The sequence below is a fragment of the Dreissena polymorpha genome, chromosome 5 (assembly GCF_020536995.1).
Source record: "Dreissena polymorpha isolate Duluth1 chromosome 5, UMN_Dpol_1.0, whole genome shotgun sequence".
NCBI lineage: Eukaryota > Metazoa > Mollusca > Bivalvia > Myida > Dreissenidae > Dreissena > Dreissena polymorpha.
In genome coordinates this window covers 67,598,668-67,616,714 of record NC_068359.1, presented here as the reverse complement: position 1 = coordinate 67,616,714, position 18,047 = coordinate 67,598,668, and the positions used below count along the sequence as shown (strand labels likewise).

Genomic DNA, 18,047 nt, shown 5'->3' with positions numbered 1-18,047 from the left:
ATCCAAGCATGACAAGCATTCAAATAATGTGTTTACTTAAATACTGCAAAATTAAGAAATTTCGTTGAATTGATATCACAGCTTATTCCAAAATTTTGTGACAGACGGTCCTCCCGACAGTCCAATGACGGAAAACGCCAATTCCATATCCCTCCGCCTTTTGCAACCGATACCGTATTTTACCATGTATAGCGCGCTACCATGTATAACGCGCATGCGATTTTTAAAAGCCAAAATGGAGAAAAAAAAGAATTCAAGACCAAAAACCTGAAAATTTTGCCGAAGATGGCCGCCATTCTTATATTGCGCAATCATTTAATCTGAGTTTTTCGGGCGCTTAATTTTTTGTTTTAAAGTAGGGAGCGTTTATACGATCAGGAGCATGGGTTGCAAAGCACTATATTTTCGACATTTTTTAAGATTATTCTCTCGAGAACACCGTTATGTCCTAATTGCCGCTGCGCATGTTTTTTCAAGACCCCTGCGCGTTAAATTTGAACCACTATTACGTATTCCTCACATTTGAACAGTGTAACATTTTCATTACCTGCCGCTCACAACATCGTATGATATCTTCTTCTGCAGACCCGCAACATCTCAATGTCCAATTTTACGCAAATCGTCCGTGGATTCCATTTTATTTTTCATCGACTTAAATATTTCCCCATTAAGAGATGCTCCCCAATAAATCCAGTTTGACCCGGTATTTTGCGCCTTCACTGCGTCTAGTTGATAAGTATTTTATAGTAAGACAAACAATACACCCGAACGCTCAATTCCATACAGTTGGCGTTATCCGCGTAAAGCCATTTGAGAAATATCATTTGTTTGTCTCTATTGGAAGAAAATAAAACGAGTCTATATCTCTATTGTTGGTTTGTAACCTACGTAGTATACTCGCACAGTAGCATATTTATGCAGAGATCGGAAAATCATTGATAAATGTATTCGTCGTTTCAATGCTTAGGGCCTAGTAATTTCGGCAAATCGGAACTCAACTTACGTAAAACACTTGCTCAATTAACCGTTGAACTCCACCTCCGTTCTTTCCAAAAGGTTCGAAGGCGGAGCTTTGCACGTGCTATTATTTAATTGGACGATTGCCATTGAGGAACAAACACACGATTGGTTCGGCATGTTGATTGCTAGACAAAGGAAGCCAATTTTGTCGGCGAGAAACTTGTCGCTTTATTGCTTCAGACAGGAAGCGGCTTTCCTTTGATGATGTCAAACTGTCAATTCACATAGAATGCAAATTTTCGGAAATGCTAACATTAAACTTTGGATTAAATTATCAAAATAAAGCAAAAGCGAAGTTGAGAAATACTTATTGAAATAATTAGCCTCAGTTCAAATAAGACGTTTTGCGTTGTAAATCAACGAGTTTTCATGACAACGAAAACTTTAACAAACAATACCGCGGCGCACGGGGATCGATATACCTCGATTTTTTTTTAGTGAACAATCGATGAAGAAGTGTGAAAACACCAACAAAGACATTTTTTTCATCTTTTAATTTTTGTCAAAACTATTACTACCCCGTTCATTCCTAACCTTTCCCGCTATTTATTGTTTCGACAACGGCCCCTTCAGTCTATAACATTATAGGGTGTAGTTTTTTTGCAATAACAAAAATGGCGGCAATTGTGAAGATTTACAATTACGAAATGGATTTTTTGCAATTTAGCAACCAGGAAAGCGTTGTGTCAATGTATTACGCGCACTGAATTTTTATTGTGAAATTTGAAGGTAAAAAACTGCGCGCTATGCATGGTAAAATACGGTAATTAAATTTTTAAATGTAAACTGATGTTTTTCATGGGTAAAAATGAGGTTAGAGTACTTCAAAGCTTCAAAAGTCCCTCCGCACCTGAAGCTATATTTTGTGATGCTGAGGAAGTGTCCCTGCACATTAATCTCAGCACTCACTAGTAACTACAATATCCAAGTAATTGATTTTCGACTTAGACATTTAGTTTTAGTGTCATTTAAATATGAATGGATAACCTCTGTATCCAGCTGTTTCTACTGAGGAACACTTGTTACATTTTGTAAATCATTCCATAAACATCATTCCATAAATACCATATGGAGATGTATTAAACATTAGTGATACTTATATCAAATAATAATGTATTTTACTCAATAATATTGTTAATAGCCAATTAAAATGCAATGTGTGTTTCTGTATTTCCCATGACATTGACACATGAAAAAAAACAGGGTGAAACATCCACTATATTCAGCTTTAGCTTAAATTCTATTATAGAAAACCTGCAGGAAATTGCTAAGAATCCTGATTATTGCAAGGCTATACTTACAACTTTATCAATCCATGAAACAATCCATAAAAGGTACAATGTATTTGTTATAAAAACAGAACATACATGTTAAAAAAAAAGAATTTAATTTAAACATTCATTGAATAATCATATAGAAAACTGTGGTAAATGTTAAACCCCATTTCCTGCCTTTTTTTAAATACAAATTATGCTATGTTATAAAAAAGCAACATAATAGTTTGAAAAATAAATATTTAGATCACAACTTAAGTTGGAACTCTAATTAAAACTGCCATTTGCAAACATTTCTGAAAAAATAAATAATTAAATTTAAGTTGAAAACTAATGAAATAGTTGCTTTCAACATGCAAAATATAAATTAATTTTGTCCATTTAAAGGGGACTTTTCATGTTTGGGTAAATTGACAAAATTGAAAAAAGTGTTTCAGATTCACAATTTTTTGTTTTAGTTATGATATTTGTGAGGAAACAGTAATACTGAACATTTACCATGCTCTAAAACAGCCATTACCGGTATATGCATCTTTTGACGATTTAAAAACCTGAAAATTATAAAGCGTTGCAATGCGAAACGAATTAATAATTTGGAGATTTCTGTTGTTGTCGTTATATTTTGTGAAACTACGAGGATTGGTTATATAAGGTATAAAATGCATCCGATATTGTAGATTGGAAGGATGGCCGAGAGGTCTAAAAAGGAGACTTTTTACTCCAGGACTCAGTGGTTCGAGTCCTGCTGAGTGTTACCTTATTATTTTTTTTTATTTTCTTCTTGATTTTTTACTGGAGAATTTTAGATCCAATGTTTACATTTATCAATATAAAGCATTTAATGACAAACTTCAAAACATGCCAAAATCTGTGGAAAGGCCCCTTTAACAAATTATTTGGTCCAATTAAAAGACATTTCATTTACAAGCCTCAGGATTCTGGGGGATAAAGTGGCAAACAATATGGCGATGTCCATGCCGAGACATGTACTTTTTGTTGTTTACACATTTTATGACTTGTATTTATTGTTAAAATGCCGCTCACATTTCAGCCATATCTGCAAGAGAGTGACTAGCCTTTATATCGTATTAATATTCGCTCTATATCTCGACTTTACATGCTGCAAATTCTTTTAAGCAGGTAACACAATTACATCTCCCGCTAAGAAAATTGGCAGCGAGTAAAGCGGAGCTAAACAGTGAATACTAATATTGTTTATGGATGTTTTTCACATGATAAACCAGGGCTCGTATTCACAAAAGAATTATTATGCTTGAGTCTGATAACAAAGAACATTCTTGATATTGGAATAATTCAAAAATTGTTTCAATTTAAAACAAAATGTAGAACATTTTATGACTAACATTATCACCAGTGTAAGCCAATCTATATTCAAACACTGGACATTTTTCTTCTTTCTAAGTCTATTCTTTATTCTTAAGTCTAAGAATGATTTGGTGAAAACAATCCCTGACAACTTCTGGTCATTACGGCCCTGCCACGGGAGGCGGAAAACGACAACGGGCGAGGCATGGTATGGTATTGCGCAAGGGGGGGTTAGAGGGTTAGGGTAAGGGTTAGTGTTAGGGTTTGGGTTAGCCTAAACCCAACCCTAACCCTAACCCGACCCCCAACCCTAACCCTTACTTAACCCTTTTTTTGGGTTATCACCCTTGACCATGCCTCGCCTGTTGTAGTTTTCCGCCTCCCCACTGCCACAGCCTGGGTACGATACTTTCAGCAAAAACTGGACTTTCCTTTAGAAGAGACATCCTTTAAACAAATAATTACATGTAAGCAAAAAGTGTTGTCCCTTATTAGCCTATGCAGACTGCACAGGCTTATCTGGAAAAACACTTAACATACAGGCTGTGCAGGCACTATTTTCAATGATGTTTTTTCCCATGGTACACGAGACCACTTCTGGCTGTAAAGGCCCTGTCACACCCTGGATGTTCACATTTAAACGGCCTCTCCCCTGAGTGAAGTCTCTTATGAGTCTCGAGCACTTGTTTCCCAGCAAAACGACGATGGCAGATGGTGCATTCGTACGGTTTTTCGCCGCTATGCGCACGAAGGTGATACGTGTACAGCATCTTATTTTGCAAGTGTTTGTGACAGAAATGACACCAATATGTGGCTGCCTTGCCAAGACTTTGTCTTTGCTCCTGACCACTCAGATCAACACCATCAATATGCTCAATGTTTCTCATGATTTGAGTCCCATTTTTAAACGCACTGTCAATTGTAAATGGAGGACCAATCAGAAAATTATTATGCTCAGTCTCTCTAATTATTGGTTTTCCATTTGTAAACGGAGGACCAGGAGGACCGATTGGAGACGTGTGCTGCGTAGCCTGTAAAATGTTACCGTAATTACCTTGGTAGAGGACATTCTTAAGTTCGGCTGGTGAGAGCTCGGGAAGTGACTTCGAGAAGTCGTGATGGGCATTGTCCAGACCAGGGAAAGCTATGCCTCCGAGATTCCTAGCTTGAGATGTGGAGATCTCATCTTTATCTGAAAAACATAAATATATATATATGCTTAGTTCTGTCTGTTGTTGAAGTTCTCTTACAGGACGAAATGGCATAAAGAATGTAAAGCCACTGAAAAGTTCCAATTCAAAATATAAAACAATATCATAAACAGTGTTCATACAGATTTTCTCTAATGAAATTCAAGCACTTTTTAAGCACTTTTAAAGGTAAAAAAATCACAATTCAAGCACTATTTTAGTCCGACCTACTGAAAACTGTATATTATTCTGTGTCCAATACTGACAACGTTTTCACTAAATTGGTCTCTTCTTGCCTAACATTCATTCTATGTGAATTTCAACAATCTGCACTACCCTGCTATAGTAACAACTGTTTAATCAAAAGTAAGATATTTCATTATGATATAGTAATTGACCAAGGCATTACACATATTAAATAAAAACCAATTACTTGTATTGAATATGTATTTTAAATGTTCATAACAGATATTCCAGTTGTATGATATAGCTGTTACAAAGTGTTAAAGGGGCCTTTTCACAGATTTTGGCATTTTTTTAACTTATTCATTAAATGCTTTATATTGATAAATGTAAACATTGGATCATAAAAGCTCCAGTAAAAATTCAAGAAAAAAATTAAAAAAAGGAAAAGAACATTGCCCGGAGCAGGTTTTGAACCAGTGACCCCTGGAGTCCTGCCAGAGTCCTGAAGTAAAAACGCTTTAGCCTACTGAGCTATTCCGCCGAGTACACATTGTTGACGTATTTTATACCTTATATAAGCAATCTTCGTAGTTTCACAAAATTTAACGACAAAAACAGAACTCTCCAAATTATTTAATCGTTTTGCGTTGCAACGCTTTATAATTTTTAGGTTTTAAAAACGTCAAAAGATGCATATAATGGCTACATTAGAGCATGGTTAATATTCAGTATTACTGTTTCCTCACAAATATCATAACTAAAACGAAAACTTACGAATCTGAAACAATTTTTTTCAATTTTGTCAATTTACCAAAGCTTGAAAAGATCCCTTTAAAGACAATTATGCATCTGCTACAAATTAATTCTGAAGAAAAAATAGAAAACTACAAATGTACAGAGTCTCGCAACGGCCTTTAATTTCAAGTTCAAACATAATATAAATTGCCATGTATTAATTAAAGCTTGTAAAAAGTATACTTATTCAGGAATTTTCTACAGCAGGTACACAGGTACATGTACATGTAAAATCTGTTAGAGATTCAAAAGTGTTCTGTATATGTTCAGACTGAGAGTCTGCACTCATTTAAACAGATTGCAGTTTTTTCACAGCATCATCTAATTTATTTGACAATCGGTCAAGTGCAACTTTTTCATCTTTTGTAGTACGACTGAAAGAATTTGCTTCACAGACAAAGTGCATTTTTGGTGGCTTTTTAACGCCGATTTCCCCATACTATTGAATCTCTATACCTAGTCTGCATACTTTACAAGATGCTTTGACTTTAGAATTGGCATCGTCAACAACCCAAGGGTACTTCAAAAGCCACCCTTTCTGAAAAATGCACTTATTCACTGGCATACACTACGCGACCCGCCATTTTTGCCTTAATCTCACATCACCGCATTAGGGCCAACGTGACAAATCGCGGTGATGCGCCGCAATAACACTCTTTGAGCGTGTGAAATTCATTTGATGGAACAATTTTAAACATTTGTCTTTATTTACAATTTCTTGAGCAATGTTTAACGGAATATACTTTTGAAAATGGAAGCCGTGATCATTCAGAATTATCATTATTTTAAATGTTTCAAACATAGGTTGTTACACTGTAAATTAAGCGGTGATTCTTTTGATTAGGTGGCATTCTGTTTCATGTCGGACCCCATGCAATTTTTCAGATCACAATCTCTGTGCTTTAGTACTCGAACTTGTAAGTTTTTGACCACGTGTGCTACTGAAAGTAACCATTGGGACTGTGTATTATGGCCCGTACAAGTGGCTTAGACCCATGTGTTTATGATCCCTAAATGTTAGATAAGCACGTGCACTATTATTGATTAAGTTGGTCAGTACAAAAGTTCCACTGAAAACCGCCGACAGCGTTTTCGTTTTATTATGCAATCAAACCCCGAACATCCAATATACCGTGTATTACCAGAAACAAACTTTAGATATGCACGTGTCGTCTGTCAAAACAATGATTGTATAGCTTAGTAAACATATTGAAGTTGCTCACACAGTTAATTCCCATAAACGCAATTATCTCTCCTCCAGGTGCAGTATCCTACAGCCAGGTGCAAACACGGTTTGGTTTTATACGCGGTGTTCAAAAAGACAGAAAAACCTGTCAGTGACATGCGTGTGAAATATATGTTGAAATTTAAAAAAGGATACTCTTATATCTGCTAACAATGCTAATAGTCCCATATTGCTATAATTGCTGTGAAGATTATACATGTAACGTAGGAAAATCGTACTTCACCACATTTGACCGTGAACGCGGTGAGTCATGGTGAATCACCGCGGAGATTTATAGCATTCGCGGTGATCATGCTCGACCTAGCGTGATGAAACGCGCGAGATCGCGGTGATTTGTCACCCAAAATAAATAATGACCACCGCATGTCGGTGATTTAGGCAAAAATCGCGGGTCCCGTAGTGTATTTCAACTTGTCAGCATCGTAATGGCATAATGTGTACAAAAAAACTAAATAGACCAATTGGCGGAAGTAGTTGCCTCCATTACGTTAAAAACCCGTACCGATCCAGTACACGTACCTGCCCGTATGAACAGATCGGAACTGTCATAAATGGTGAAAAACAAAACTACGACATTGGACTCATGGAAAAGACATGACATTAAATATTTTCACCCGTTTTTCAAGCACTTTTGAAGCAAAAAATAAGCACTTTTTAAACATTTTTAAGTTTTAATATTCAAATAAGCACTTTTTAAGCACTCCACAGCCTTTATTAGCACTTTTCAAGAAGAACCTTGAAATTCGAGCACTTTTCAAGGTCTGTGCGAACACTGATAAAAGTGCATTATTGGGATATTACGGTGTACTTTGATTAAAAATCAGTCAGACAGCCCTTTGAACAGTGTAAGCAAAGAAGCAAATTTGGCCTGGATTTATTTGAAAACCATATTACACTGTCTGTCCCTTATCATGATGCATTTTAATGGACAGATAGCTGTAATAGAAACGAATTCACATCTTAATTTAGTCTAACAAAATATGCAGTGTGCAAAAGAACAAGCATTGATAGCCCTTAAGTATGTCATACACAAACATCACTTTCAATGAGAATATTAGTCAACATAACAGAGTTCAATTGATTCCTTTAAATACATATGGCGAGAAGGACAAACTTTGAGGATTGATTTGAAATTACCAACAACAATGATGAATTGAGCGTGATGGTATATACTTAGAAAATAACATGAAATCACCAACAACAGTGATTGATTGAATGTGACGGAATATACATTGAAACAATTGGAGGAACGACATTCCTTTGACCCTTACCTTGATCATCCCCGTTTTCATCCCTCTGACCGGACCCATAACTTCCTCCCCACTCATGTGACCCCAGGGAGTTCTCCTCAAGCCCCTCCTCATCCTGGTCTCCTTCATGTTTCCCCTCCCTGGAGTGTTCGGTATCTGACCCCTCTTCTTCCGCATGTTCCGCATTGCCGTCGCTCGCCGCAGAGTCGAGATACGTGTCTGAGACATTGTCATTCTCCGAGTGCCCGGAGCCCTGTTTACAAAAATACATGTCTAGAAAATAAAGCATGTAATAATTTTGTCAATTAAGAAAATGAGAAATGATAAAATAGTTTGCCTCTTAATCTTGGATTATTATTTGAAAACATTAAAAGTTGCAACATATAAACAACATCAATGGTAAATTTGAGCCCTAATATACGCAAACCAGCAATATTTTTTGGTAGAAATAACACTTTTATTGACATTTCTCTGATTTACATTGCAAAAAAACAAAAACTGCATCTAAAAATGACAGCATTTTTAAATCAATATTATAAACAAGAAAAGTGTTTGTCGGAAACACTATGTCTCCTTCTGCGCCGCTTTGAAATTTATTTTATTTGACCTTTGACCTTGAAGGATGACCTTGACCTTCCACCACTTAAAATAAGCAGCTTCATGAGAACTCCACTTTGAAAACAAAGTGTTTTTGACCCTTGACCTAGAAGGATGACCTTGAACTTCCACCACTCAAAATGTGCAGCTTCATGAGAACGCCGCTTTGATTTTTTTTTGACCTATGACCTTGAAGGATGACCTTGACCTTGAATTTCCACCACTGAAAATGTGCAGCTTCATGAGATACACATGCATGCCTAATATCAAGTTGCTATCTTCAATATTGAAAAATGTGTTTGTCAGAAACACTATGTCCCCTTCTGCGCCGCTTTGAATATTATTTTTTTTACCTTTGACCTTGAAGGATGACCTTGACCTTTCACCACTCAAAATGTGCGGCTCCATGAGATACACATGCATGCCAAATATCAAGTTGGTATGTTCAATATTGCCAAAGTATTCATAAAATGAGCGATTTTGGCCACACATATTTGACCTCTGACCTTAAAGGATGACCTTGACCTTTCACCACTCAAAATTTGCGGCTCAATGAGATACACATGCATGCCATATATCAAGTTGCTATCTTCAAAATTGCAAAAGTATTCATAAAATGAGCGATTTTAGCCACATATATTTGACCTCAGACCTTGAAGGATGACCTTGACATTTCACCACTCAAAATGTGCAGCTCCATGAGATACACATGCATGCCAACTATCAAGTTGCTATCTTGAATATTGAAAAAGTTATTGCAAATGTTAAAATTGGAGCAAAGAGACCAACAGACCAACGTACAGCACAACAGACAGGGCAAAAACAATATGTCCCCCACTATAGTGGGTGGGGGGACATAATAAGTAATTGAATAATTGCCCTCCATACAGAATATCGTGAACTCAATTGATAGAAAGGAGAGACTAATTCTATTAAAATACACACCTGTTATTTATTACATCATACCTGTTTGTAGTTTGCGCCACTCCCAAGCTGGTTGCTATGGTTACTGGCCTGGCCAGGCAGGGGAGAGGTCATGTGGAATGTGGTGGGGGGAGAGCCCACTGGTGTGGCATGCCCAGGAGAGGGCATAGAGTACGGGCTTGGGCGCAGGCGAGGCTTGGGGCGCCTGGACGGTGGTAGCAGGGTACGGCTGCGCTGATATGTGAGGTCTGCATCGGAGGATTCTCTGTGGTGCTTACCTGGGGAAATAATAAAAGGATTACTGGAAAAATTCGGTGGGTTTTCTTGTCAAATTTGGAGCCAAAATTTGACTCGATTCCCAGTCTCATAAAGTGTTAATGTTTCCCAAATGACTGCTTTATTTTTTTCAAATTGAAGGCTTCCAAAAAAATTAATTTCTTTTAAAAAGAAATTTACTTTCCTTTTCAACTCTGTAAGTTGAACCAGACTAATATAATATTCGAAATATCGAACCATTTTATTCTCAATTTTACTGTATTAGTTAGAAAAACCAAGGCTATTGTCAAGCAATATGGTCCCCTACCAGCTCCACCATTGTCAGAAATTCCACCATTTTCAGATTTTTTTATTTTTTGGTTGTCATAGCAACCACAATTTTTGACGTAGGAACAAAATGAAATGACGTGCATAATGTCCATATTGCCATCTATCCATGTTGCAAGTTTCATGAAAAAATATTATGAACTTTAAAAGTTATCGCACGATCCAGAAAAGTGTGACGGACGGACAGACAGACTGACACACTGAGCGCAAACCACAAGTCCCCTCCGGTGAAACCAGTAGGGGACAACAAACTACCATTATCTCAATTTTGTACTTTGCATAATCACCAGAATGATCAGTAAGAGCAAGTGAATAATATACTAATCAAAAATTTCAAACTCCCAGTGGACCCTAATTAAAAAATTTAAGTGCACCAGAGAGAGACTCTTAAATAAAGGCCTATGGAAAGCAATGGGTTTCAACCTTATAAAGGCCTTACTCTTCAGGCAGTATCCAAGGAACTGAGCCTTGATGTCGTCCTTTCCATCCATGAAACCTCTGCCTGTGTGAGACCCCAGTGCAGACAGGGATCCATCGTGCACACTGGCTGTCAGGATCACAGACTCCTCACCACCCTGGTCAGACAATTGCTCCAGCTGGTGATAAATGAGATTGGTGATAAAGGGTGTCATTAAATAAATTTGAAGCGAGCTGTAGGAAACTGCAGCTACAAGAATCTGCGTAAAGTAACATTCCAGGTTTGCCTGTGGAGTCCGCTTTTTATTTTTCGTTATAAGAAAGTCTCGTCTTCTTATAAATTCAGTTATGATGGAAAGTGTCGTTCCATGTACCCTTTGCAAACTGCACAGGCTTATCTGAGATGACACTTTGCACACATGCATTAAGCCCAGTTTTCCCAGAGCTGACAGGGATCCATCATGTGCGCTGGCCGTCAGGATCACTGACTCCTCACCATCAGATAGCTGCTCCAACTTTCAGAGAGTGGTGAGAATACAAGACTTGTAATTGAAAAAATAATAAACAAGAGCACAGCATAACATTGCCACGCTTGGCTGCGGGTGCATTTTTCAATAAATGCAAGCTTGTAAGAATTTTTTTTAGAGGTCACAGTGACATTGACCTTTGACCTAGTGACCCAAAAATGAGTGTGGCATGTAGAACTAATCAAGGTGAGGCTACATAAGAAGTTAGAAAGTTGTAGGTTGAAGCACTTTGATTTTAGAGCCAATGTTCAAAACCTTTACAAAATGCAAAGGTTTCAGCAAAAACAACACTACGACCAGGGTTTTTTTTGGCCCGATTTTATTGCCGAAATTCGGCTATGTTCCCAATCCCAAAAAGTATACTTTTTTCCCAAAATGTGGCAAAAAATTCCCAATTGCAAAAAAAAATAAAAATTTTTTTTTTTTTTTTTAGAAAGAAGTCTTATGTGTATTTTATCTCAATTTTAATTCAATTACATCTAACAAAGTATTATATAGTATTATATACCGATCGCCGTGGCCTAGTGGATAAGGCGCCCGCCTTGGGATCGGGAGGTCGTAGGTTCGAGCCCCATGGGGAGCGTTTGTCTAAGGATGGATGTTTGTCATGGGACTTGTTCCGATTAGGCCGGCTCGTGAACCGCGAGCGTTAAACATGAATGGTTACCGACTTCTATCCGCCTGGCGTCTGGCATAGTGATAGAAGTTGGGAGGTACATGGTATACACGCAAAAAGTGTCTCATAAGTCAGATTGACTGGCCCTTTCAATAGGGGTGACACTATAATAAAAAAAAAGACCTATATGATTTTTTCTTTTAATTTGAATGATTATAAAGAGTTAAATCAAATTTAGTATTTCCCTAATCAGTGGACTTTTCGTGTGGAAAAAAAGGCTTATGAATTTATTTTCCCAATTTCATGAAAATGCCGATAAAATTCCCAATTCCAAAGCCATGGGCTATCTTCCCAAAAAGTGGAAAAAAAAAACTGACGACGGACATGACGAGCTGGCTATGACAATACCTCGGGTTTTCTCCGAAAGCAGCCAAGCTAAAAATGATATCTTTCTGATTGCAAACTACTAACATGGCTTATTATGTCATTTGCCAAATTAGCTTATGGCGCAATGTCATTCAATACTTGTGAGCATCATTTAAATGTTATATCTTTCTGACCGCAACTAACTTAAAACTAAAGCATAAATTTATTTACTTACATTGTACCTTCAGAATCACATTCATTTACTCATCATTACCCAAGTCTGACAAGCTTTACTGCTGTAGCCTACTACATGTACATTAGATCCAATAGATGTGAGATTTCTGTCAATATACATACACTATGGTTAATCTCCCTCTATAAAAACATGCAACTCTCTTACCTCTTATATAAAAACATTTTTCCTTTATATTGTAAATGATACTTGAATAGGATTTCTCGATCAAAGCCATTTTTTCCTGAACTGTTGTATGCAATTTTTTTCCATAAAGATTTAAAAACTTCCGAATAAAGGGCACTGATGCTTACCAAAAACTGGATCTGTGACTTTAACACTGACTTCAGTATGGCCTTATAGCCAGGTATCTCCCTCAACACCTCCTGTTCCATTGGTGTAGCCATGAAAGGCGTGGCCTGCGTAGACAACAGGGGCAGGAATGTTCCAATGTGGTGTCACTGACTTACTCAAGTCTCCAGTGTTGGTGTGTTTGACAACAATGCTGTGGGAAACATAAATAATTTAATTATGAACATCTGCACAAAACTACAAGTACTACAGACATTTCTAAGTTGTTGCTAAGATATCTGAAATAATAGCCACATTCTTTTCAAATAAAAACCTTTCACATTTTTATATTAAAATCATCAAAGTCAGCTACGGTACATTTACAAATTTGTTTTCAAATTAAGAAAGTTTAAGCAAACGCATAATTTGGCCATACAGCATTATGGGATATACATAAGTTTTACTAGTCTAGTAATTTCCAGTGTGATAATGAACTAGTTATTGCTATGCAGCCGTTTAAGGACAATAACTTAACCAGGTACAAATAAAGTTTGCATTTACATAAAGGAGAAGTGACAAAAATTTAAACCTAAGAATGCTTCCTGGTGATTCTGGTTTTTCTGATCTTTGGCGTTTTAACATTGTTTTTGAAAAAAACTTAAGTCTGCAGATAATGACATAAAAACTTGTCAAAACAGCATCAAATAGAATTTTTAAAAAAGCGATTGAGAAACAGCTGACAATTGTTATTAATTTTGTTAAATGTTATAAATATTACGTAAACAGAGAAAAAGAATTTTAAGACCAAAAACCTTGCAAATCGAACAAAAATGGCAACCATTTTACTATTGCGCAATCAATAATCCGGGTCATTGGAAAGCTTAATTTTGTTTTCAACAATACTAAGCGTCATTATGATACGGAGCATGGGTTGCATAGTGCTATTTTTTTCTGACAGTTTTGTTATTTTCTAGAAACAAATTAACAGTCCTTGTGCATTTCATGTAAAACATGCAAAAAAATAAGAAATAATGTAATTCTTCCTCGGGGAAAGCCTGGGCTTTTAATTGGAATGATGAATAAAAACTCGTAAAGCTTTGTTTTATTAAAGTGGAAACTTTTTATGTTAATTACGCTGCATCTTAATGGCTACAGCAGTCTTGGCATTATTTTTTTTAAGGCACTAGCCCGGTTGGGCTATCTTTGAAATTTCACTAGCCCGAATTAATTTTAACTAGCCCGAATATAAAAGTTAAAATTCCCTTACATTTATAACAACATGTATGTTTGTATTGAAGAAACAATAGAACAATAAAGATTAAAAAAATACACACTTGGTTCTGTTTTTATTCACAGTTAATGTCTGACAAAAAAATTAAAACAATATCAACAGACATCTCCATTCAATCATGGTCATTGTCTGAGTTTCAGACATCCAGGTCTGACATTTCATGTATGCTCCTTAAGGCTGCCTGAAAAAACAAACAATGTTATAACATGATATAAATTTTCCAAACAAATATCTGAATAAAGTAAATAAAATGTAAAACTAGCAATAATATCTGTGCATAAGAAGTAGCACAAGAAGGCAACTTTTCTTCCCAAACTTCTGAGTATTCTAAATCTAAAACGACATTTGTAGCAGTAGTTCTATCGCCTAAGCCACTGTGGCACATATGGTTTATCGACGATTTTCCGATTTTACCAGCATCTAAAATGCAGTATACAATGTAATACACCTTTGAGTTTACTTTCTGTCAGGATTTGTACCTTGACAGATAAACTTTATCTGTACAAAAAAACTATACTTGCAAAGTGCATGATATTTAATTGCTTTTTTTAACATTATGTTTGACATGCACATACCAGCAAGTCAGCAATGCAGGCGCATAATCAAATTCCTTGGTGACATCAAAATGAAGCAAAGACCAATTATTTGTCCATGACGTTTGGAATTATTTTCGTTTCGTTGTTCATATTTTCTGTTGCTTCCTTCATTCTCATTTTGCGGTTGAAGTTTGTGCGATGCGCGCTTAAAATAACACAGAAAATACATTACAATACAGGGTTTTTGGGGTTGTGGGGGAAGGGGCCTTTAGCCCTTATCAGGGTTCGCCAAAACTTGAAAAATCTGTCAGTCATCCGGACTGACAGACTTGAAATTTTTGTCAGTCCGAATCAGTTTCTGTCAGTCCCACTGCCAGACTAAACTATAACAGCAACAGGGTTTTTTTTTGGCCCGATTTTATAGCCGAAATTGGGCTATGTTCCCAATCCCAAAAAGTATACTTTTTTTCCCAAAATGTGGTAAAAAAATTCCCAATTTCAAAAAAAAAAAAAAAAAATTTTTTTTTAGAAATAAGTGTCTAATGCGTATTTTATCTCAATTTCAATTCAATTACATTTAACAAAGTATTATATGATTTTGTTCTTTTAATTTGAATGCTTATAAAGAGTTATATCAAATTGAGTATTTCTCTAATCAGTGGACATTTCGTGTGAAAAAAAGGCCAATGAATTTAAAAAGTGGAGAAAAAAACCCTGAGCAAAACACAACACAAGAGAGTACCTTTTTGATGTTTATTGGTTTTGATCACATTAAAATACAATAAAAACATGTCCAAAGTCGATATAATTAAACAATTATTATATTAATAATAAACCACATATAAACCAAAGGTATTCTTTTTAGACTTCTTTTTGTCAAACTGTTTTTTAGCCTGCACAGCTCTACAAATCCGTGTCCTTGAAAAGTTAGGGTGACATCCAATCAAGTTTGACTTAATTGCACACACCAATTCACACTACTTTGGATGACTTCAATTTCTGTTTATTAGCCGATTTCACAAGTTCTAAAACAACATCTATTGTTAAAATATTTTCTCTTAGCCGAGGTGGTTGATTTCCAGGTTCAATTAAATAAATGTCTTTCACACCTATTTCTTGATAGAAAGGCCCATGATAATTACCACCATCCATTCTTGTTGTCTGAAATAACACAAAACATATTGCTACAAACTATCAACAACAAATCAAAACATAAATATCCCTTTGTCCGAATTTTAAAATATCCGAAATATAGTACATCGGGTGAAAAATCTAATTTTGATTTCAGAAATTGTTGGTGTGTAAATTAAAATATTTCCTTCCCAGAACAATATAATAATGAAACTATTTAACAGAAATGCTCACAAATGCCTGTTGAAACAAGTTTTCATGCGGGTTTTGTTGTGGAGAAATTAAATGGAACAAATAAAATGGCGGACGCACTCGGTTGCTTTTTTAACAAAGACCGTTGATTTTGAACTCGCATGTGATAGTCAATTCTAATCCAACTGTAAACATCAAAACATCAAAATGAAGGTAAGAAAAAAAGGATTTTGACAGAAGTTGAACAAAAAGTATTTACCTTCTATTAATCCAATAGCATATTATACACTTTGAGTGATCTTTTTGAAACCATTTTTCATCCGATTGTGTCGGTCAGTCGGACCGATTATCTTAAATCACATGTCGGTCCTTAGAAAAATTTGCCGGTCAGGACCGGCGGACCGACGTTTTTGGCGAACCCTGCCTTAAGTGGGGGAAATTTTACGCGGGATTTTCCACTTTGGGGAAAAATTGTGCGCATGGGAATTTTCGCAGCGTTCACCTTTTTGGGGGATTTGTTTACTTACTCTCTCATTATTGCAATACATTTGTACATGTTTGCACTATATTCATTGTTTTTTTTCATAATTTATTACGTTTTGCAAGATTAAATTGAAATAGAATTGAGATATTATAATCATGAGACACACCTTTCTATTAAAAAAAAAAAAAAAATTTTTTTAGGGGGAATTTTTGGTTCTGAAAAGAGGAAAAAACCAGCCTAGTTTGGTGGGGGAAGACGCCGATATTCGGCGTCTGTTATATAAGGTAAAAAACCCTTGCAATAAATGAATGCTGCAAGTTCTATACCCAGTAGTAATAATTGTTATAGTGTCTCGCGAGATCGTCTTACAACACTGTTCGATAAGCGTCTAATCAATAAGTGCACAAGGGAAACAACCAATGCAGTGTTGAATAAGCGTCTTTATGAAGCTATTTCGGACTTGTTACTAAGTTCGGACATGAAAAAAAGCACTCGATACATCGGGCTACCGGCTTGCAATTTTCACTCGACTGACGCAAAAATCACTCGACCTGGCAGAGCAGGTTACGGCCAAGACTGTACAGTTGTTGAAATATGTCAGTATTGACGTAATACTGCTAATATATTGTGATATACAATGGCCTGTTTAAGTCTTGAAAATAATCTAGTCATAAAACTGTTGAGATGCCTTTTAAAGTATCCTGTTTAGTTGCGACTAGATAGCCATGTGATGTCATTAAAATGTTGAAATATTCTGATCCACTATGTTTTTCTTCTGCTCATCAATGGGAACCATACTTTTTCTCTGGGACCCTTTGATTTAAAACCTACGAGTCCCTGGGACTCGTACTTTTGATTTCTAAAATTATCACTGGAAAGGTACATATAAAATAAGATATAACGTTTTGAGTGGACACTACTGGTTTTGCATTTTTAAAATAATGGGAAGTCAACTTTCAGCATAAGAAAATTGTGTTTGAAACTTATTGTATTTGGGAGAATTTTAAGCAATATGATTTATGAATGAGTATTTTTGATACGTTACATTTTTCCTGTTATAATAAAATTATATTAAAACAAAAAACATATATCAATCGAGCTATCTAAGTTACCAGGGGATGCTTCAACATGATAATAATATATTATAATATACAACAAAAATGAATTTTAACATAAAAAACATGTGCATACCTTCACTATTCTGAAATAAATTAAGAGTATGCACATTTATGGACAAAATAAAAGCAACAAAATATATAAGAGAGGTAAAATCTTATTTAATCATTATGAAATAAATCGATAACAATCAATTACACGAAAAAGAACAAAGAATCGCCGCCATCTTATCTTGATAGAATTTACAATAATTTACATTACGATTAATTTCATATCTCACCACTGTAAAGAAAGACGTTGTTCAACCAGTTTGGCTGGCAATATTTAAGGTATGAAAATCCACGGCCCCATCCGGGGTATGATTAAAACTTGCAGCAAAATGTGCTAAAATACGGCTAAATATTTCATTCTTTACACAGTATCTATTACCTCCATTT

At 35.9% G+C, this 18,047-nt stretch overlaps 1 protein-coding gene across 1 annotated transcript in view; it reads right to left on the bottom strand.

Annotated features, from left to right (window-relative positions):
• Positions 1–18,047, bottom strand: part of LOC127880639 (zinc finger protein with KRAB and SCAN domains 1-like) — a 27,212-nt gene extending 9,165 nt beyond the window's left edge. Inside the window, exons 1-6 of the mRNA XM_052427960.1 lie at positions 17,891–18,047; positions 12,884–13,074; positions 10,851–11,007; positions 9,851–10,086; positions 8,309–8,540; positions 4,675–4,812 (exon numbers count right to left, since the gene is read on the bottom strand). Of these exons, the coding sequence (XP_052283920.1) occupies positions 4,675–4,812; positions 8,309–8,540; positions 9,851–10,086; positions 10,851–11,007; positions 12,884–12,976 (856 nt within the window). The 5' untranslated portion in view covers positions 12,977–13,074; positions 17,891–18,047. The remainder of the gene's footprint in view (positions 1–4,674; positions 4,813–8,308; positions 8,541–9,850; positions 10,087–10,850; positions 11,008–12,883; positions 13,075–17,890) is intronic.